This window comes from Coenobita brevimanus, chromosome 55, assembly GCF_032717465.1.
Source record: "Coenobita brevimanus isolate Jiangsu-jjx chromosome 55, ASM3271746v2, whole genome shotgun sequence".
Lineage (NCBI taxonomy): Eukaryota > Metazoa > Arthropoda > Malacostraca > Decapoda > Coenobitidae > Coenobita > Coenobita brevimanus.
The window spans coordinates 4930669-4952918 of NC_137008.1; the positions used below are offsets into that span (position 1 = coordinate 4930669).

The following is a 22250-nucleotide window of genomic DNA, read 5'->3' on the forward strand; positions in this document are numbered from 1 at the left end:
AATTTCCTACGGAGGGATGTGGAGACGTTCAATGAGCTGCTGCAGAAGGTCAGGTCAAGAATCCAGAAGCAGGACACCTTCTTCAGGAAGGCTTTAGAATTGGCGTTGAAGCTTGCCATCACACTTTGGTTCCTTGCAACAGGGGACATCTACACGTGGAACTTCCACCACACTGTTGGTGCCCTTGATGGGAAACTTGTGGCCATCAGGTGTCCACCCAAGAGTGGGTCCAAATATTACAGTTACAAGGGTTTCCACCCCTCTGTACTGATGGCCCTCGTTGATGTGGACTACAAGTTCCTTTATGTGGACATGGGCGCCCCCGGATGTTCTAACGAAGAAGGGGTGTATAGTGAATGTTTAGTGAATGTCACTGAAGGAGGCACTAGAGAATGGTTGTGTTGTACTGCCAGACCCCGAGCCCCTTCCCAGTGATGAAAAGATGGTGCCATACTACCTTGTTGGTAATGACGCCTTCCCTCTACGGTCATGGATGATGAAGCCCTATCCCCACTGCAACATAGCCAAGGAAGAGCAGATATTCAATGATTGGCTCTCAAGGACTCGTTGTGTTGTTGATAATGCATTTGGGATCATGGCAAACAGGTACATAATCACTCTATAAATTATCGTGTGAATGATCGTAATAAATCAGTTAATATATGTCACCATGTTCACCATTCTTCTATGTGATTATGTGTATTACTCATTTATCTTTAGTTTAAGTTTTACATTTACCGTCATCATTAATTACTTTGTTGACAACTTTGGCCATCCAGCCAAAGACAGCAGAGTTGGTAGTCCTAGCATGTTGTTGTCTTCACAACTTGATGCGGATCAGGTATCCCTGCTACGATGTGGCACTGATGGATGAGGAGGATCCTGTTTTACATCGTTATACCACGCACTTGGAGGGAATGGTGGCATCATGGCACGCATTGAGCCACTCACCAGGAATCATGCTACACATGAAGCCGAGACCCAGGGGCATTACCTGAGAGATTGCTACGCTTCCCCCAAAGGAAGTATACCTTGGCAAGAGAACATGATATAGGAGGTAAGCATTAAAATCCGTGTCTTTGTCATACATATATTTTCATAACATACAACAGTATATACATGCCTACATATTAACGAAACAAAGCAAAGAACTTACTGTACAAGGGTCACACATTAGTCCTGACCACCAAACGTGGGATTATCTGGGGTTGAGGTCCTTGAAGGGTGAGGGGGGTCGAGAGTAGATGATGTAGCGAAAGACCCTGGGGAATCCTGCCCCGACATACTTGTTAAGGACACATTAAACATACCTGCATCAGGATTTGGAAAGTTTGCCAGCGGTACAGACATGGGAGGAAAGGGTTGTCCGTATGTTGGGGCACTTGTTGCCCAAGTGACCTCTGCAGTCAGAGGGCAGGAGGGCCACGGGAAGTAGGTAGGGACGTGGTAGGGAGCAAACCTGCTGGTGGATGGCGCGTTGTATATTTCGAGGGACATCACAGGTGGCTGCTGCAGGGGTGGAAGATGGGGCTGTTGCTGCTGTGTGACGGCATAAGCTGGTGGGTGGGGCATTGCTGTGACAACCAGTGGTGGGGCATGGATAGATAGAGCCCTCTGTTGCTCCTACTTCTCCCATTTCCTGCGGGACTCAGCTTTGAACTGTTGGAACATGTTCATTGATGCCATCGTGAATTTGTCCCAGAGCGTCGGGTGCACATGTTTCGGCTCAGCCCCACAAATACCTGCCCAGTTCGCCATTACATCATCGTGGGTCGTCCGTGGCCACACCACGTCCTCCAACCTCTGCAGCAGAGCATCGTTCTGTTGGGCACAGCTAAGCAGCTGTAGGAGAAAGAACAAAAACACATAGTAGATATTATACACACAGTAAACATATAGACAGACAGATATAGATAGATAGATAGATATAGATATAGATGTATAAATATATAGATATAGATATATGAACACACACAATGTATGACCTTATTTTGTTGCCTGCAAGTTCTTGGATAATGGTTTAAGTTATGAGGTAGAACATTTAAAATGGAGTTGGGGATACCAAATAAATAACTTAGTACCGTGATAATAATGTATGTTATCATGATGTATTACATTAAATGAACATGAATAATACCTGTGTAAGAATGTTGACCTGCAGGGTTTTCCTGATGAACACCGCAAGGCTGCTTATTCAAAGGAGGTCAGCTCGACACTTTCGCTCTCGCTGCTGTTCGCTTCTTCCATTTCAGGTTGGGCGGCGCAGGGATCTACTTTCCGGAACTGTAATGAAACAATGGAAATCATACATTAATATATTTTCCTTTCTTTCTCATTGTTTCAGGTTAAAGTGATCGTCGAGGGGCACCTCAGGACTTCCAAGTTCAGCAATCCATTGTGATGACCCTACTCATTTTAAATAATGGATGCATTTTTGTTATAATTACATAGATATTACAAGTATTTTTAATATTATTACTAGTGTTGTTATTAATCATATTCCTTTCCTTATTATTATTAGTATTACTGGTATTGCTATGTCCCCGTCCCACACTGGCACAGGCTCCAAGAGCAGTAGTTCAGTACAGAATGGACGTTGCCCAGTGAGTTGTTCTTCCTATGATCAGCCTTTAGGTGTACCGTATACAAGATCAGCTGAGGCAAAAATAAACACTGGCTTCTTAAAGTTCACTATCTTTATTTTCCAAATCACTCCACTTAATGCATTCCAACTTCGCTCTTCTCACAAGCACTGGAGCTATACAAACTTTAGCAACTGTTATTACACTTATTGCTTGACAACACTTCACTGTTAATACACTTAATGCGTGACAACTCTTCACTGTTTTCACATGTACCGAAAATAATCTTCACTAACTGCAGTTGTACTTAATGCCTGCCAGAAACACTTCACAAACTTTACTAACAGCACTGCACTACAATCAAACTGAAAACCGACTAAACTTCACTCAAACTGAACTGGAACCCGACTGAACTCGTTCTGATCTCTTATCCATCCTTATATAAACTTGCATTGTTCGAGAATCATCTACTTCTCCACAGTTATGGAACCTGCTGGTCTTGTACTTGCCCCTAGCAACAACAGTTACCAACTATAGGAGACATCAAAACATGCTAGAGTTTTCCTACATTACATAACACTCTAAATCATTTACCATTCAAACTTAAATCACATAATTTAACAAGCAATCAGTTAAATAAAACATTATAAAGAAAAAAAAAGAAAAGAAAAATGAATGCTTAACAAATAACTACGCTCACAAACAGCAGGCAAATTGGCAACTCTGACTCATACCAGTACCGGAACGAGCCTACCGTAAACACTGGGAAACCTCGAGATGCTTCTTGAGCACCTAACTGGCAAATCTCACTTCTTAACAGTATTGTTTTCATTCTTACTAGTATGTATCTAGTTTTACATGTAAATATATTATTACTTTACATCGTAGTTTAGACTTGTTTTTCACTCTTTGCATATATGTCATTTATGAACTTGCTCACATTATTTACCATGGCTGTCTGCCTGGTTGGACATCTGACAGTGTGGGTTTCGAGGAGCCCAAAGGTGGATAAAATCCACTGGTCCCTCTCGGTCATCCTTGTCTGTGCCTGATCCTGGCCAGACTTGACCTCTGACAGTTGCCCGTACCTACTCCGCATTCCATTCAGCCAGGTCATTAACTGCTGACCTGTGTGCGATCCATTCAGCCAGGTCATTAACTGCTGACGTGTGTGCGATATACGGTTAGAAATATTAACCCTCCTCAGGTAGAACTGGGTCTGACAGACCCGGGTAATTTTTTCTATGGTATAGTTCAGTAACTTACAGATGCCTGGGAGCCCTGTCCTTCTCAATAACTTCCTAACTTTTCGTGCCCATGCAGGGTGTAGGGGGGTTATTTTTGTGTTTCTCTACGTATTTGCAATACTTCACTCGGATCTGTGAGACCCAGGTGTACCTGAAGAGGGGGAAGAATTTCTCGCTATGAGTTTGCAAGTTGATCTTATGTCGTATGGGATCCGCTATGCCCATACTGGAGGTCCTCCATCCCTCAAGTTGTGACACAAGTGCTGGGCTCATAGTGTTCTTTGTTTTCGTGTATGATGACTGCAAAAATAAATAGTTTGTCATTTTTGTCATAATTAAAAATATATATATATATATGTTGAGTTCAATGAATTAAAACTTATTCACATAGTTTTGTAACTGATAAGACCTAATACATTGCAGGATATTCGAGAATTCATTATATAAAACCTGTGTGACCCTACAGCTTTTTTTAAAAGCTGGGTCCGACAGATCCAGGTGTACCCAAGTTGTATGCAAAACTGTAGGTCTACCTGAGGAGGGTTTATAAAGTTCATATTCAGTGTATCATTGACATTGAATGGGGTATGGGACATCCTCCCTGTGATAGGTATTTGAATATATTTGTCATTTTCTGTGTGATATGGAAGAGCCACTAAGATCAATATATTTAGACTTACCTGTGACAGGGGGGTTGAGGGACTTGGCCTAATCCTCATAAAAGTGCTGCTTCTTTGCAGAGTCCTTATACTCCCACAAACAATTATTATAAAAGATGGGGATGTCCCTGTACCACTCGCCAATCTCACGCTCTGTCTCAGTGTCAAGTTTACGTAATTCTTGTGAGCCACCTTCTTCTTTGACGGCTGCTGATTTCCCTGAGCTGTGATACCTTCAGACCCAGAGGCAACCTCAGTGGGGGACTTCAGTGTCATGGCATTGTATCGTTGCTCTTGGGGGTCGGTGGCGGATGGTGTGGCTTGGGTGCCGGTGGCAGGTGGTATGGATTCCTCTGTCTCTTCTACCTGGGACATCACAAACCTTTTGGGGATGTGATCTTGGATTTTGATAAGTACTATCTTGACCTGGCTTGGGTCACTGGAGAAGCAAGACTGTATTTGCTTCTGCTCACACCCGGCTTATAAGTGCTTTCGTGGGCAGCACATAGCTCCCTAGTGAGATGACGAGTCACCTTCGTGATGATGTTGGCCTCCTAGCAGTGTTGTTGCTGCTCTCTCGTTGCGCCTTATTGGTTCTTTCGTGGGGACTGCAGCTCATTATTGGCGTATGCTTGACATTACCATTGCAAGGTTGTAGGTCCTTATTGCCAGTTGTAACGCCCTAGTGGTGGTTGTGGGACCTTATGAACCCCACGACAGGCGATTAGGGTGCCACGAAAGTCAACTAGGATGCCAGGCTCATGACTCAATAATGCGCTACAACTCTTCACGAGCATCATGATTTTTCACCATAGGGCGCTACAAATAAAAGACCGTGGCCAGTCGTGGTGTTTGTCGCGGAGGTGTGACAAGCCCTTTAATGGTAGTGCATGTAGGACAATAATCTGACATATCTGGAATTATTACTGATGAACAGGCAGAATGAGCAACATTAAAACCAACACGTAAATTTAGTATACCTCCACAAACATGTGTACACTCCATAACTTCCACAATTTGTACATCATCGGAATCATTCAGTTACACTGGCAACAGATTTCCATTTCTGTTACTAAAAGGTGAGTCGCCTGATTGCCTGTGATGAGCATGATAGTTACCAAGAATAAGTGTGGTTAAAATCAGCGATACCAAACTGGCTGTGCCGGGCATCCTAATCACCAAGAATATGTCTGGTTTCTGACGGGATGCAGAGTAGGAGATCAAGATAAATGAAATTGCAATTGAATCCACACATCCCTACATGTATTTTTACATTGTGGTACTGACCACCTGAAGTTTTTTAGTGACAAGAACCTCAGGTGGATGAGATTTTTTAACATAAAGGATACAGGAGTGGGTGGATTAAGGTCGTATGTAACATATGAAGGTTATTTGGGAAGTGTAGAATTTGAGGGACTTGTCACTCTTTGAAAAGACTATTTCAATGTGCTTAGTGCTTACTTTGTGATGATGATCAGAGTATTTCTTATTTATGGCAGAAATATTCCAGCCAAGATTATTAATATGTGATACTGCTCATTGTTATTAACTTACACAATCAGGTATTTGGTTCAAAACTTCACTTAGCTAGTCTGTGATCAGATGATGAAGTTGATAACGTATTTTTTCACCTTCCTTATCTCGACAGGACACATATTGGAGATTTTTAAGTCCTTTACCTTCTTTAATAATTTTCATGATGTTATTGGGTTGCCATTACTAAGTAAATTTATTATTGGACATTAGTATTGAAGGTGACAATGACAAAGCATTAACATATATATCATCAAGGGTTGTTTGCCCAACTTTTACATTTATCTCTGTCTGCAATTCCGATATACTACTATGAACTTTTACCTTAACAATGGGGAGTTTTTTTCTTGAGGTTTTTTAGTGATACTACATTCCCTTGTACCAATTTAATCAAAACATCATGATATTTTTATCATTTCTTGACTGAGTGCCGGAGCAGGTTCGGTGAGTGGCGCTGTTAGAGATGGGGGAAATAGTAGTGGTAAAGCAGGCAGTATGGCACCGTGATGGCAGTCAGAATAATCACGGCAGTCGCCCTCATCCTCACTGTTTTTGCTAACAATGTTGGGTGAGGTGGGTGATGCCTCATCTGCTTCTTCTTGTGCAAAGAGTGAGGTAGTCCCAGTTGTCGATCGCGCACCCATACCACGCTCCTCAGATGGCCCAGTAACCGGTTGAGGAGTGATTCCTGGTTGTGTGAAGGGAAGCTGTGAAGCAATGATTCCAGGTGCTCTCACTGTCACCATGACTGCCCTTACTGCCATGTGTGGCTGCTGATACTGCAACTACACCATCCTGTGTGGTAGTTGAGGCAGTCAATCTTGTTGACAAAGCAGTCTTTCTCTTCCACATAGGTGGGACTTCCTGGAGTCGAAGTGGAGGACTAGGTGCCAGTGGACACTCTACCAGCATTTGGGTAGAAGTTTCTGGGAAATGACATCCAGCTTTCACGTACACTCATGTGGGCTTGAGGTCTATGTAAGGTGTTGGTACTGCCATGCCTGGGGGGATGATGCACCACACTGGCAGGGTGCAGAGATGGCATCGTGGTGGTGGTGGGAGTTGGTATTGACGTGAGACTGGACAGAGAGAGAGAGAGAGAGAGAGAGAGAGAGAGACAGAGCACCACCGCGTGGATGTGTGGGGCCAGAACTCTTATTGCGGATCTGGGGGACATTAAGGCAGTTGCGATGAGTAACTATAACGCTAGGTGGCTTGAAATTTATATATTTCTTTTCTACTGGTTGTCCAACCTGTAGCTTCTCCTGACATGTATAGGTGGTATGTTGACCAGAATAGATAGCACACCACCAGCTCGCCAATATACACGATGACTGTAGGTGGTTTCCTCACCTCTGACACTTGCAGCACCTTGCCTGTTGTGTTGGTACAGTGAAGTCCTGCATTTTCTGTCAAATGCATAGCTGAAAAACATATAATAGGGTATTAGTTTCATCTCACCTTTCAGCAGCGATGATATTGCTCCTCAGTGTTTTTGGTTTGTATCATCCATATTTATAAAGGTTCCAGCATACTTGCATGGACTGGCCATTGTCACCTAATAGTGGCTCTCCACGCTGCTCGATCTCTGGCAGCCTTAATAATCAATTCCTCATCCCTGAGGTCTCGCTCTGCTACCTGCCTCTCGCAGTGCTACCCCCCAACTTTTGCACTTCTCTCTCACAGCACCCAGTTATCCTCCTCCATCCTCTGCAAATGCCCAAGCCTTCTCAATCTATCCCTCCACCTCACAAAACCAATACACTCAAGTCCTATCCTTCCTTCCTACTCTTCAGCTGTAAACCTAGCCCCCCAAGCCTTGCACTCAAGGACGCACTGCACAATCATCATCATTTAAGAAAGGAGGGGAGGAGGGGGGGGATAGGAGGCAGGAATTCTGGTTCACCAAACACAGCCACTATTTGTTTTATTGGTTTGCGTGCGGTGAGATAGACTAAGTAATACCAGGAGTTGACTGTAGCACCAGTCTCTTCTTTAGCGTTCTCTCTCTCTCTCTCTCTCTCTCTCTCTCTCTCTCTCTCTCTCTCCATCTTAGCCTGCTGTGTCAAAATTATATAGCAGTAAAATTAACAATAGTTTATTCCCTTACTCGCCTACCACAAGATCATTTGGCGAATCCGCTTTACCTAAGCTGAAAACTGATTAAGGATTTGGGTTTGTAATATGGCTGTTCATGTCTTAGTGTGGAGCAATATCAATGGAGGCTTTTTGCAGCAGTTATTCTTCTATCCCTTTGGTTTATTAGGCTTCGATTTTTTTTTTTTTTTTTTTTTTAGCAGATCCTACTCTCAAACCTTTCATACTATTTTCCTGTTCCCTAACTTCTTCCTTGCTACTCCGTTCCTCATTTCCTGTTGAAGGATAAATATATATATATATATTTTTATATATATATATATATATATATATATATATTATTCGTCATCATCATCCCGACCTCCTTTCCCAACCTAGGGCAAGGTGAGGAGTAGCAACGTCCAGACAGCCTAAATTTGCCCAAATCAATGGGCCACGCTCCCATTCACTCATCATTTAAGCCCACGGAATCCTGGCTCCATCAGATGTGTGAAAAAACTTTCATCACGTTCTGTAGCTATCTACACACACAAAAAAGTTACTTTTATCTATCTATTTATCTATTTAACTATGTCTCTCTCTCTCTCTCTCTCTCTCTCTCTCATCATCATCATTATCAGCCGGACATCCTTTCCCACCCTAGGGCAGAGTGAGGATTAGCAACGTTGATATATATATATATGCAATTGCCTATACTTCTGTATTCTGGAATAAAAGTCTTACCACATTTTTTTTTCATCTTAGGGTTGTTGTAATTAAAATGAATCACCATTCATTCAGTAAAACACATCACAACCGTGGTGGCGTTGTGGCTGTTAATCACAAGCGATTACCTTGCCTTTTGAGCAAAAACTCGAACTCCTAGAGATGACTGGTGGTTTTTCGATTGGTATAAATGCCACTAGGAACATAGACCCGTTTCCGACTTAGCCTCTTTTTTTTTTTTTTTTTTTGTCTGGGAATGATGAATCAGACATAGTAAGTGTCGAGCATGTACAGTCGGCATGAAGATATTACGAGAAAGATATTACACATACGAGAAAACAATCTTGTTAGTCCCTTATGGTAAATAAGAAATGAGTCAAATTTGTAGTACTCTCTTATAAATAAATGGGAGGTTTTGTCATTTCTATCTCATTGGCAAGTATTACTTTCTTGCCTATGATAATTCAGAATTACGTTAGAATTTCAGCAACTTTAGTAAAATTCCCCTATCCACAGATGAAGAAAAATAACTGAATTACCCTATACGTAAGAAAATTACCCTACTGTTGATAACACTGTCTTGGCTTGCTTAGAATCATGTTCTGTCTAGCTAAGCAAATGTACAAGATACCCCCAGGGACCAAATAACCCACACAAGCACTCAGACACTCCTGAAACTATATGTCTCTTGCCAGACGCCGTAATCCCGTCATGGGAGGCCTCTTGTCTCTGAGTTAGCTAGTGGTTTTACGGGGGAGGGGGGGGGGCATTAACCCTTCGCCAACCCATTTGTTAACACGTAGGGAACACGTGTGGGTTGGTTTTGTGGTTACCACCCAGCGCTGTAAGTGGTTTCCTGGCTTACGGGAAACCATTTGGCTTGTCATCCAATGTAAAGCCACATGAAATGGAAAGAAGAGTAATAATAAGTGACAGGAAAGATGAGAGAAATAGGAAGAGAGAGGGCAGACGCAGGAGAACATTGATAAAGGTGAAGGAAGAAGTAGGCAGCACTTCATCAAATGAGGGGATAATGGAATTCATTACCGATCCCGAGGCCCAAAAAAAGGCTGAGAGGTATTCTGCACCATTCCTGAAGTTTGGAGGTAAAGGGCACAAAAGAGAGAGAGGAATTAGTAAGGGCTTGGAATTACGTAAGAGGATTGATGATGCAAAAGAAGTAGAGAACGATGGAGGTGAGAATATGAGACTGATATTTAAGAACTAGTTTAGACAGAGTAGTGAGAATGAAGGAACTTTAGACACAATGAAACAAAGGAAGAGTGATGAATAATGATACGCAGTCTGATGAAATGGGAGAGTAGTGAGAGTCATAGTGATTAATGATGGTGGGGTAGGATAACAATATTAGCAACGGGTGCACTGGTGCGCTACAGAACGAGGGTAATTTGGGTACATTCAAGGGAAGAAGAGAAAGCTGGCTGATTAGGGAGGGAACTAATGGTGAACTAATTGTGTGTGTGTGTGTGTGAGAGAGAGAGAGAGAGAGAGAGAGAGAGAGAGAGAGAGAGAGAGAGAGAAAGAGAGAGAGAGAGAGATTATGTGAACGCCTTTAATATGTGTCATGCTGCATACCCATCCAATGGGAGGATACTTAACACTTACAGGGGCACGAAATAAACCCTAACAAATCACAGTAAATCAGATATTTTATATACAATATCATACTTGCGGCATAAGATATTTATGAAATCTCTAAGATTCTCGGAAGCACTTCACTTTTTTTTAACGTGTCCGTCTCTGGACACAGGCTTCAAAGCCTGTTCCTAGGGCTTGCAGTAAGTAGTATGAATACTTAATTTGTGAATCTGTAAGAACGTCGGTATGTACAAAAATGTACACATTTTTCTTATGTGTATCTCGATCCCAGTATTTTTTTTTTTTTAATGTGACTGACTCTGGGCATAGGCTTCACAGCCTACTATCAAGGCCCAGTAGTCCTCCTACATACCATACACCTCTACACGTCATGATGTGATTAGCAGATCACCATAGAAGAGATTTCTCAAATCAAGATTTAATCGTCGTAGTAGTAGTAGTTGTTCCCTAGGCAGTCTGGCCGAACAGCTCCGAGTCCCTTAGGAAGGCCATGGCCGAGACCTGGCTTTCCCACGGAGCTCTCAAAGAGTGAATGTTGTGTTGTTGGCGTAGGTGATTGTGTGCAATGCAGTCTTCCATAATGTGCTTAATAGTATGGGGCGCTGTGTTGCATCCTGGACAGGCATCAGCGATGGAGTCATCCAGCCTCTTCTGGTAGCTTAAGAGGGCTGGATGGTGCCCACATCTCAGCCTGGCCAGGTGGACCTTGTCCTCACGAGGAAGATAGGATTCAGAAGGGTGGATGTCAGGAGGCCGTGCATACAGCTGTGTGTTGTCTATAAGTGACTGAATGGAGCGGCGAGTGATCTGAGTGTGGATATGCTTCTGGAAGCTGGTCTGAGGTGGGCGAGGGGGGAGAGATGACAGTATTTGTGTATGGTATCGTGTGCTGGGTGTTGTTTTGATGTTCCTTGGTGTGGGTGGATGTGCTGCCATGTACTGTAGTGGATGTTGTGGGTTTGTGGAGGCTGCAGCAAGAAACTGGGTGCCTCTCATGTCTAGGTGATCCTTGACTTTGAGGACTTTGGTTTCTTGATGTAGGTGGTCTGTGGGTGTAGTAGCTGTGCAGCTTGTGATTATTTTTAAGGCCTTGTTCTGTATGGTCTGTAGAGTGTTGTAGTGTGCATAATTCATCACTGAACGTGTATTGTTTGTATACTGTGGTGGTGGTTTCTTTGTTGTGTCCGAATGTTGTATGGGCAAGTGACCTCAAAGTATTGAGTCTTGGGGTTATTTTATTTTTAATGTTTGTGATGTGTTGTTTAAACAACATTGATGGATTGTATGTTACACCAAGGATTTTGTGTGTGTGTATGTGTGTGTGTGCGGTAGGGAAGTGTTGTTTATGGTGAGGTGTGGAATGTGACTGTGTTCTGCTGTCCAGTTTGTGAAAAGAGTCACTGTAGATTTGGCTGGGGCTATTTTGAGCCTCTTTGTGGTAAACCATTCGTGTAGTGTGTTGAGGTAAGGTTGAATGATGTGTGCAGCTGTGTTTGCGTTTTGGTGTGTACATGTAAGTGTTATATCATCTGCATAGGAAGCTATGTGTATCTGTGGTTATGTGGTGTGTGGGTACGTCGTGCATGTATAGGTTAAAGAGTGTAGGGGACAAAACAGATCCTTGGGGGACGCCGTTTGTGAAGTTTCTGATGTTAGAAGACTGACCGGCAAGTGTTACGTGTGGACATCTGCCTGCTAAGTAGTTTGCCAACCATCTTTTTGTGTTATTATGCATATTTGTGTTGAGTATTTTGTTTGTGAGGTTGTGGCGGGGGATGGCATCAAAAGCTTTGCTAATGTCTAGTGTGACTAGGAGTGTTCTCTGTGGTGGCCTAGCTGAATTCATGCCATCGGAAACTCTCTGTGTAAGGTCTGTAAGAAGGGTGTTTGTAGAGTGTAGTGGCCTAAAGCCATGTTGTGACTGGGCTAGGGGAATGTGAGGTGTGACTAGTTGTAGTACCAGTCGTTCAGTGACTTTAGAGGGGGTGCAGAGGAGTGTGATGGGGCGATGTGAGGAGGCTAACGTGGGGTCTTTGTTGGGTTTAGAGATAGTGATGATATTGCCATGCTTCCAGATGTTGGGTATTATGTTGTGTGAGTAGCTGTAGTTTGATATGTTGGTGAGTGCTTGTATGCCTTGTGGTCTTAGGTGTTTAAGGTGAATGTTGCTCATGCTGTCTGGTCCACAGGCAGATGAGTGCTTGAGGTTGTTAATGATGTGCTTCGTCTGGTTGTAAGTGAAAGGTGAGTAGTCTGGGTCTGTGGGGAACTGTCTCTTACGTCGGATGATACGTCGGTCTTCGGGATGGGAGTTTAGATGGCTGACTTGTGAAAAGTGATTGATGAGAGTGTTTGCTTGTTGTCTGTCGTTGTGATGGCAGCGTGTGATTGTTTGGTGTTGCTGTTGGAAAGTGTGATGTTGTTTAGTGTTTTGTAGAGTTTGCTGATGTTTGTTTTGTGGTCAAGTGTTTGGAAGTAAATTTTCCAGTTTAGTGTTTGCTGTTCTGATATTTTACTGTTTATTCGAGTGTTGAGTTCTTGTATTTGTTTTATGGTGTTTTGTGTATGGGGAGTTGGGGAGTGTCGCAGTGTGTCCCGTTGTCTGATGAGGCCTTGAATTTCTGGTGTGAAGTTGGGGTTATGTCTCTTTCTGTTGCCTCTAGGGATGTGTCTTTTGTCTGCTTTTTGTATGATTGTATTGAAAGTGTGCACAGCGGTGTTGATGTTTGTGATGGGTGTACTGTTTAGTGTTTCGAAATGTTGTTCTGTTTCAATTACTAAGGCCTCCTAGTTGGCTATCTTATAATTAGTGTATGTGTGTTTGTGGCCAGCTGGGGTGATTCTGGTTTTGGCAGTGATGATGACTGGGAGGTGATCAGAACCTAGGGTTTTGACCACTCTCCATGATGTAGTGGGGACGAGGTTTGGGGAGCAGAAGGTGATGTCTGGAGATGATGGGATGAAGAGGGCTTGGTGTGGGATATGGGTATGTTGGTCTAGACTGTTTAGTATGAAAAGATGATCTGTCTGGGATTGTAGTACCAGCCCTCTGTCTGTGTCAGGGTTGTTGACATGCCAGGCCGACAACTTGGCGTTGAAATCACCACCGAGGATGATGTTGGGTATGTTAGTGATGTGGTGCATCTGTGGAGAGTAATTGTGTGGTACTCTGGGGGACGACTGGGGGGGAATGTATGTGTTAGCGATTGTTATGTGTGATTTGTTACCAGTGCGTATTTTAATTGATTGTATTTCTCTTGTGGTGTCATGTGGGGGGAGAAGTGACTTTGTGTGTGCACTGGTATCTGCAAAGTTGATGGATTTGTGACCAGGGTGATGAGTCCACCGTCACCGCCGTCAGCCCGGTCTTGTCGAATGGTGGTGAAGTTATGAAATGTCGGTGTTTTCTGTGCTCTGTGTAGTTTTGTTTCTTGTAAGATGTCAATGTGTATGTTCTGTTGTTTGATGAACTGTGTGAGTTCATGTATTTTGGTGTTTATGCCATCTATGTTCAACTGAAGGATGTTTATGTTAGGTGTGCGATGTGTGTCGGCTGCTGCAGCACGGGAGGGAGGTGCTGTGGGTGGAGGGAAGGGGTGGGAGGAGGTTGTGATGGAGGTAAGGGTTGAGGTGGATTAGGATGAGTTGGAATGGGAGGGGTTGGGGGACTGGATGGTGTGGGAAGAGTCGGCGGGTTTGGCTGTGGAGGTGTGAAGGAAGTAGGAGTAGGATTGGAAGGGGAGTTGATGGGTGGGAAGGAGCATAAGGAGCAGGTTCAGGTGTTTGTGTAATGTTTTCTGGATGCAAGTGTTTTGCAGGTGTAATGGATCCAGTTCTTGCAGGAATTGCACTGAACTGAACCCTTTGTCTGTCGGCTCGACGTGATAGGTTTTGAGCATGTTGGACATATGTATTTGTTGGTGGGTCCTGGATAGAAGAAGTCGTCAAGAAATGACAGCCGGGGAGTCATTTCTCGGTGTAGAAAAAACGGCGTTGTTGTGTGTGTTGTGGTGGGAGATGTGGTACTTGCCCGGGCGACCGAAGCCACTCCCAGGTACTCGAGCCCCGTGAGGGGCCGGGGAGGTTTGCGGTGGTTTGGCCCCCATGCTGTCCTCCTCTTCTCTTCGACGGCCTCCGAGGGGTAGACCCACGACGAAGACGCCACCGCTCCAGGTCCAGATTTAATTGTTAACATGAGGTGCTCATCAATCATGTTTTTTCAGAGACCATTCCATGATAGCACTTCACTTACAATAAGCAAAGCCTGAACATTTATTCATAATCCCTCCAAGAACATCATTATTTAGAAAATATTTACACATATCTACACAATTTGTAATAGAGATTCTTGTATTCTTATATCATTTCACACTGTGTTACATAGTGCTACAGTGTGTGTGTGTGTGTGTGTGTGTGTGTGTGTGTGTGTGTGTGTGTGTGTGAGAGAGAGAGAGAGAGAGAGAGAGAGAGAGAGAGAGAGAGATTTCTCTTGCATAACTTACATTTGGTGACTACACTAAAAAGTTACGTTACTTGCTAATGATATTTATAGCCTAATCTGATCCTTACATCAGTGACGTCAAGTAAGTCCGATGACTCAGTTTGATAGTCCATAAACATGTGGCTTCTCGTGCATCAGAGGGATGGTGAACTGACAGACTAGCGTCCATCTAACTGTTTCGTCTTGCCAAGGATATTGGTCTTTGCTTTTGCGTCCTTTAAATACCTGTTTTCAAAGTGTTGATTGGCCACAGTTATGGTCTACTGTCTCTTTTTGGGTAGCAGCTTTAGCCATCTTATCTGCTCGATTATGTATGAGGAGGCCAACATAAGATGGAATCTATAGAAGGTGTACACCGATGCCTTAATTAAGGATTTAAGTATACTTATACCTGGCTTCAGACAGGTATATTACCATCATGATATAAAAAATTAAGGGTAGACAGTGATGGCAAAGACTCCTTTACAATAAGGGTACCAGTTCTGGTTAAGAATACTTGCTTCAGTTCAAGAAGAATGGCACACAATTCAGTGGGCACCGAGGACTTCCAGTTATTGATGCCGGCAGCGTCCTCATACAAGAAGCCATCAGCCTGAGAATCAATTACAGCACTTCTAGCTGCTCCAGTGAAGTGACTGACACAACCAGGTGTATCCATTATGTGGGGTAATGCGTGACTGGTGACTAAGTTATCTGTTCGGTGTAAGGCATCAGATTTTTATTCAGGGCGAATCTGTATTGACTTTTTAGGATGAAAGATGGGTACAGTGACAATGAATGAGGATACCTGCCACGGTTCAGGGAAGTACTGATGTTGTTGCTCTTCCCACAAATCATGAGTATTGTGCATTTGTAGTCCAGCTGCAATTTTCACAATCAATTGTTATTATTGAGCACCTCTTAGTAAGGAGACCTGTAAAGCTTCAGTGCAAGGATTCATATGCCTTTTTCTGAGCATCTTAATACAAATGGTGGCATTAATTTCACTGACATGACATTTATACTAGGAATGTTGAGCTCCACTTGCATGCTCAGAAATTTTGTGTTTTGAGGACAGCCTAATGTGATTCTTATTGCCTCATTCTGCAACTTTTCAAGCTCTGTGAGTATTCCCTTTTATAATCGAGTCAGAAGGGGTTCAGTTGCAGTTTTCACAACCCTTTGTTATTAATGGCTGCTTCTTAGAAGGCCTGCAGAACTACAGTGCAGGAATTCATCTAGATCTGTCTGAGCATCTTAACACATATGATGGCATTAACTGTACTGACATAGTTCAGTTGCAGTTTTCACAACCCTTTGTTATTAATGGCTGCTTCTTAGAAGGCCTGCAGAACTACAGTGCAGGAATTCATCTAGATCTGTCTGAGCATCTTAACACATATGATGGCATTAACTGTACTGACATGTCACTTATACTAGGACTGTTGAGCTCTTGTTTCATGTTCAGAATTTTTGTGTTGGAAGGCAGCCTAACATGATTCTCATTGCCTCATTCTGCACCTTTTCAAGCCCTGTAAGCATTCTCTTTTGTAAAGGAGCGAGAAGGAGTGCAGTGTAATAAATTAAAGAGATAATGTAAGCTAAATGCAGTACCTTTGCAATTCTAATAATTGCAGCATATACAGTACCATGTGAAAGCCTGTGTCTAGGCGAAGTACTCTGAGACTTTCCCTGCAACGACGTTTCACTTTGACAACCACAAGGCCATTGACAGGAATCTCAAATTCAATATATCTACATTCTTTGACATACTCAAACATCTTACGGATCATACTTCCTTGTCTGAGTGGCCTCCCGTTCAATATCTTAGTTTTATCAGATGAGATTATCAGACCATGTTTTAATGTGTCTACTATGTTATTCAATACAGCTTGTGTACTATTATACCTGGCCGGTCTATGAATGAGTATATCATCGACAGAGCTGATAATAAGAGGACAGAGTTCTGCTGGCATTGATTTTAACAGTGCTCTGATTAAGACATGAGAAATGGCAGGGCTCACAATACCTCCTTGTGTAGTACCTACTTCAAAATCTCTTATCTCGCTGTGGTGACAATGAGAAAATACAGATGCTTTCCGGTTGGATCAAAAACACTCTTTACCCATCCTAGAACACACCCACCAACATACATTTTGGGTAAGTGACCGCAGATAATATGACGATGGGCTGTGTCAAAGGTTGACTTAAGGTCTACAAAAGTTGTTTTTGAATGGCTGGTGTGAAATGTAAGTAATGTTGCAATACAATGTTTAGCATTTTTGTTGGGCATGCAGCCATGTAACTGGGGAAATAGAAGGCCATTAATTCTGCAAATCAGTTGGTTGAGAAGTGAGAGAAACTGGCCGAAATACACAGAGTTGGTTAGCTGGAGGTTGCCTAATATATGACTCAGAATTCTAAGTATGTTATATGTGATACTATCCTCTCCAGGGGCAACACCTTTACCCTTGGTCAGAGCAGAGTCTTCTTCAAATTCATTGAAGAGCAAATTGCATTCTGTGTTATGATGAAATATAGAATTAATCTTGTTTTCCATTGTGTGATAATTCTTAGTTAATCTATCTTGCTTGAAGGATGGGAGATTACTGAAGCTTGATGTAGTGGCCCAGTTTCAACTAACTCACTGGCTGTAAGCTGGGAATCAGGGTGCACTACTGGGCATGTTCTTTGTACCGTAATTTTCATAATATTCCTCCACACACGTATGAAAGGTGTGTACGTGTAAAGACAGCTCACAAAGTTCTCCTAGTCTGCTAGCTGGAGCTCACTCAATTGCTCCCTCCAGTAGTGGCATAAAAGGGCCTTCTGAAAAGCTCCAACATTTTGACTGTTTGATTCCTTCTGTATGTCAGCCCAGTTCTTCTGGCAGTGTGTTTTAGAGGTCTGAGGTCGTTACGTTTATAAGAAGGATTTTTTTTATTATCCTTGTTGCATGGACAAATATTGTTACTTGGAGAAACTTGTAGCATTCAGCAACATGAGCAATAAAGTCATCATGTTGGGCTGGCAGAATGTGTAATCGTTTCCACTGTTATATACCCCCGGGTAGTGTGGTTTCAGGGGAGTTAGGGCCCTGTCACACCTACACGACAAACGCTATGACTGGCCACGAACTGAAAATCGTGGCATTCACCACGTTTTTCGTCATGATTTTTGGGCCCCCACTACAGCACTATTAATTGCTGTGCATAAGCTATGAAGTGCTACTAGGGTGCTATGACAGCATCACAAACAGTCACGATGTGTGCAAAACCACGATCACAAATACCAATACGATACCACGCATATGCCATGAGAGCCTACAATGCCCTACTAATGGCCAAATAATGTGCCACGCAGGTACCACAAAGTATGCCAGTGGCATATATATGTTGGGATGCTGCACCTATCCCCTGTCATTCCGAGCTCAGTGCACTTATCAGGAGGACACCACCGTGATGGACCATATTTTAGGCACCACGCAAAGGTACCTACTGCTGCTGCAGTGCCAATTGCAGTGCGAGATTGCACACACTGATCTCACAGTATACCTATTGCTACGGAGGAAGAAGAGGAGGCAGAAGCGACAAAGAAAGAGAGCCCTGTGGACCCGGCCCTGGCTCATCAAACTGGCCCAGCTACGGCCAGTATGAAAACCTTCTTGAGGAATTATCAGGGGAGGATGCAAGGTGTTTCCGCAACTTCCTACGAAGGGATGTGGAGATGTTCAATGAGCTGCTGCAGAAGGTCAGGTCAAGAATCCAGAAGCAGGACACCTTCTTCAGGAAGGCTTTAGAATTGGCGTTGAAGCTTGCCATCACACTTTGGTTCCTTGCAACAGGGGACAGCTACACGTGGAACTTCCACCACACTGTTGGTGCCCTTGATGGGAAACTTGTGGCCATCAGGTGTCCACCCAAGAGTGGGTCCAAATATTACAGTTACAAGGGTTTCCACCCCTCTGTACTGATGGCCCTCGTTGATGTGGACTACAAGTTCCTTTATGTGGACATGGGCGCCCCCGGATGTTCTTCCGAAGAAGGGGTGTATAGTGAATGTTTAGTGAATGTCACTGAAGGAGGCACTAGAGAATGGTTGTGTTGTACTGCCAGACCCCGAGCCCCTTCCCAGTGATGAAAAGATGGTGCCATACTACCTTGTTGGTAATGACGCCTTCCCTCTACGGTCATGGATGATGAAGCCCTATCCCCACTGCAACATAGCCAAGGAAGAGCAGATATTCAATGATTGGCTCTCAAGGACTCGTTGTGTTGTTGATAATGCATTTGGGATCATGGCAAACAGGTACATAATCACTCTATAAATTATCGTGTGAATGATCGTAATAAATCAGTTAATATATGTCACCATGTTCACCATTCTTCTATGTGATTATGTGTATTACTCATTTATCTTTAGTTTAAGTTTTACATTTACCGTCATCATTAATTACTTTGCTGACAACTTTGGCCATCCAGCCAAAGACAGCAGAGTTGGTAGTCCTAGCATGTTGTTGTCTTCACAACTTGATGCGGATCAGGTATCCCTGCTACGATGTGGCACTGATGGATGAGGAGGATCCTGTTTCACATTGTTATACCACGCACTTGGAGGGAATGTTGGCATCATGGCACGCATTGAGCCACTCACCAGGAATCATGCTACACATGAAGCCGAGACCCAGAGGCATTACCTGAGAGATTGCTACGCTTCCCCCAAAGGAAGTATACCTTGGCAAGAGAACATGATATAGGAGGTAAGCATTAAAATCCGTGTCTTTGTCATACATATATTTTCATAACATACAACAGTATATACATGCCTACATATTAACGAAACAAAGCAAAGAACTTACTGTACAAGGCTCACACATTAGTCCCGACCACCAAACGTGGGATTATCTGGGGTTGAGGTCCTTGACGGGTGAGGGGGGTCGAGAGTAGATGATGTAGCGAAAGACCCTGGGGAATCCTGCCCCGATATACTTTTAAGGACACATTAAACATACCTGCATCAGGATTTGGAAAGTTTGCCAGCGGTACAGACATGGGAGGAAAGGGTTGCCCGTATGTTGGGTCACTTGTTGCCCAAGTGACCTCTGCAGTCAGAGGGCAGGAGGGCCACGGGAAGTAGGTAGGGACGTGGTAGGGAGCAAGCCTGCTGGTGGATGGCGTGTTGTATATTTCGAGGGACATCACAGGTGGCTGCTGCAGGGGTGGAAGATGGGGCTGTTGCTGCTGTGTGACGGCATAAGCTGGTGGGTGGGGCATTGCTGTGACAACCAGTGGTGGGGCATGGATAGATAGAGCCCTCTGTTGCTCCTACTTCTCCCATTTCCTGCGGGACTCAGCTTTGAACTGTTGGAACATGTTCATTGATGCCATCGTGAATTTGTCCCAGAGCGTCGGGTGCACATGTTTCAGCTCAGCCCCACAAATACCTGCCCAGTTCGCCATTGCATCATCGTGGGTCGTCCGTGGCCACACCACGTCCTCCAACCTCTGCAGCAGAGCATCGTTCTGTTGGGCACAGCTAAGCAGCTGTAGGAGAGAACAAAAACACATAGTAGATATTATACACACAGTAAACATATAGACAGACAGATATAGATAGACAGATAGATAGATAGATATAGATATAGATGTATAAATATATAGATATAGATATATGAACACACACAATGTATGACCTTATTTTGTTGCCTGCAAGTTCTTGGATAATGGTTTAAGTTTTGAGGTAGAACATTTAAAATGGAGTTGGGGATACCAAATAAATTACTTAATACCGTGATAATAATGTATGTTATCATGATGTATTACATTAAATGAACATGAATAATACCTGTGTAAGAATGTTGACCTGCAGGGTTTTCCTGATGAACACCGCAAGGCTGCTTATTCAAAGGAGGTCAGCTCGACACTTTCACTCTCGCTGCTGTTCGCTTCTTCCATTTCAGGTTGGGCGGCGCAGGGATCTACTTTCCGGAACTGTAATGAAACAATGGAAATCATACATTAATATATTTTCCTTTCTTTCTCATTGTTTCAGGTTAAAGTGATCGTCGAGGGGCACCTCAGGACTTCCAAGTTCAGCAATCCATTGTGATGACCCTACTCACTTTAAATAATGGATGCATTTTTGTTATAATTACATATATATTACAAGTTTTTTTAATATTATTACTACTGTTGTTATTAATCATATTCCTTTCCTTATTATTATTAGTATTATTGGTATTGTTATGTCCCCGTCCCACACTGCCACAGGCTCCAAGAGCAGTAGTTCAGTACAGGAAGGACGTTGCCCAGTGAGTTGTTCTTATGGTCAGCCTTTAGGTGTACAGTATACAAGATCAGCTGAGGCAAAAATAAACACTGGCTTCTTAAAGTTCACTATCTTTATTTTCCAAATCATTCCACTTAATGCATTCCAACTTCACTCTTCTCACAAGCACTGGAGCTATACAAACTTTACCAACTGCTATTATACTTATTGCTTGACAACACTTCACTGTTAATACACTTAATGCGTGACAACTCTTCACTGTTTTCACATGTACCGAAAATAATTTTCACTAACTGCAGTTGTACTTAATGCTTGCCAGCAACACTTCCCAAACTTCACTAACAGCACACTGCACTACACTCAAACTGAAAACCGACTAAACTTCACTCAAACTGAACTGGAACCCGACTGAACTCGTTCTGATCTCTTATCCATCCTTATATAAACTTGCATTGTTCGAGAATCATCTACTCGTACTTCTCCACAATTCTGGAAGCTCCTGGTCTTGTACTTGCCCCTAGCAACAACAGTTACCAACTATAGGAGACATCAAAACATGCTAGAGTTTTCCTACATTACATAACACTCTAAATCATTTACCATACAAACGCAAATCACATAATTTAACAAGCAATCAGTTAAATAAAACATTATAAAGAAAAAAAGCAGAAAAATGAATGCTTAACTTACGAAATAACTACGCTCACAAACAACAGGCAAATTGGCAACTCTGACTCATACCAGTATCGGAACGAGCCTACCGTAAACACTGGGAAACCTCGAGATGCTTCTCGAGCACCTAACTGGCAAATCTCACTTCTTAACAGTATTGTTTTCATTCTTACTAGTATGTATCTAGTTTTACATGTAAATATATTATTACTTTACATCATAGTTTAGACTTGTTTTTCACTCTTTGCATATATGTCATTTATGAACTTGCTCACATTATTTACCATGGCTGTCTGCATGGTTGGACATCTGACAATGTGGGTTTCCAGGAGCCCAAAGGTGGATAAAATCCACTGGTCCCTCTCGG

The 22250-nt window shown here is 43.1% G+C and overlaps 1 protein-coding gene across 1 annotated transcript; it reads left to right on the top strand.

Moving 5' to 3' along the window:
- The first annotated feature begins 18649 nt into the window (after positions 1-18649).
- LOC145401203 (uncharacterized) lies at positions 18650-19060 on the top strand. Its single transcript, XM_080273507.1, has one exon. The coding sequence runs from the start codon at positions 18650-18652 to the stop codon at positions 19058-19060; it is 411 nt and encodes a 136-aa protein (XP_080129633.1).
- The last annotated feature ends 3190 nt before the right edge of the window (positions 19061-22250 follow it).

Bases quoted from the DNA above. Each gene is read 5' to 3' on its own strand.
- LOC145401203 (XM_080273507.1), top strand. From the start codon at position 18,650: ATGTTCAATGAGCTGCTGCAGAAGGTCAGGTCAAGAATCCAGAAGCAG.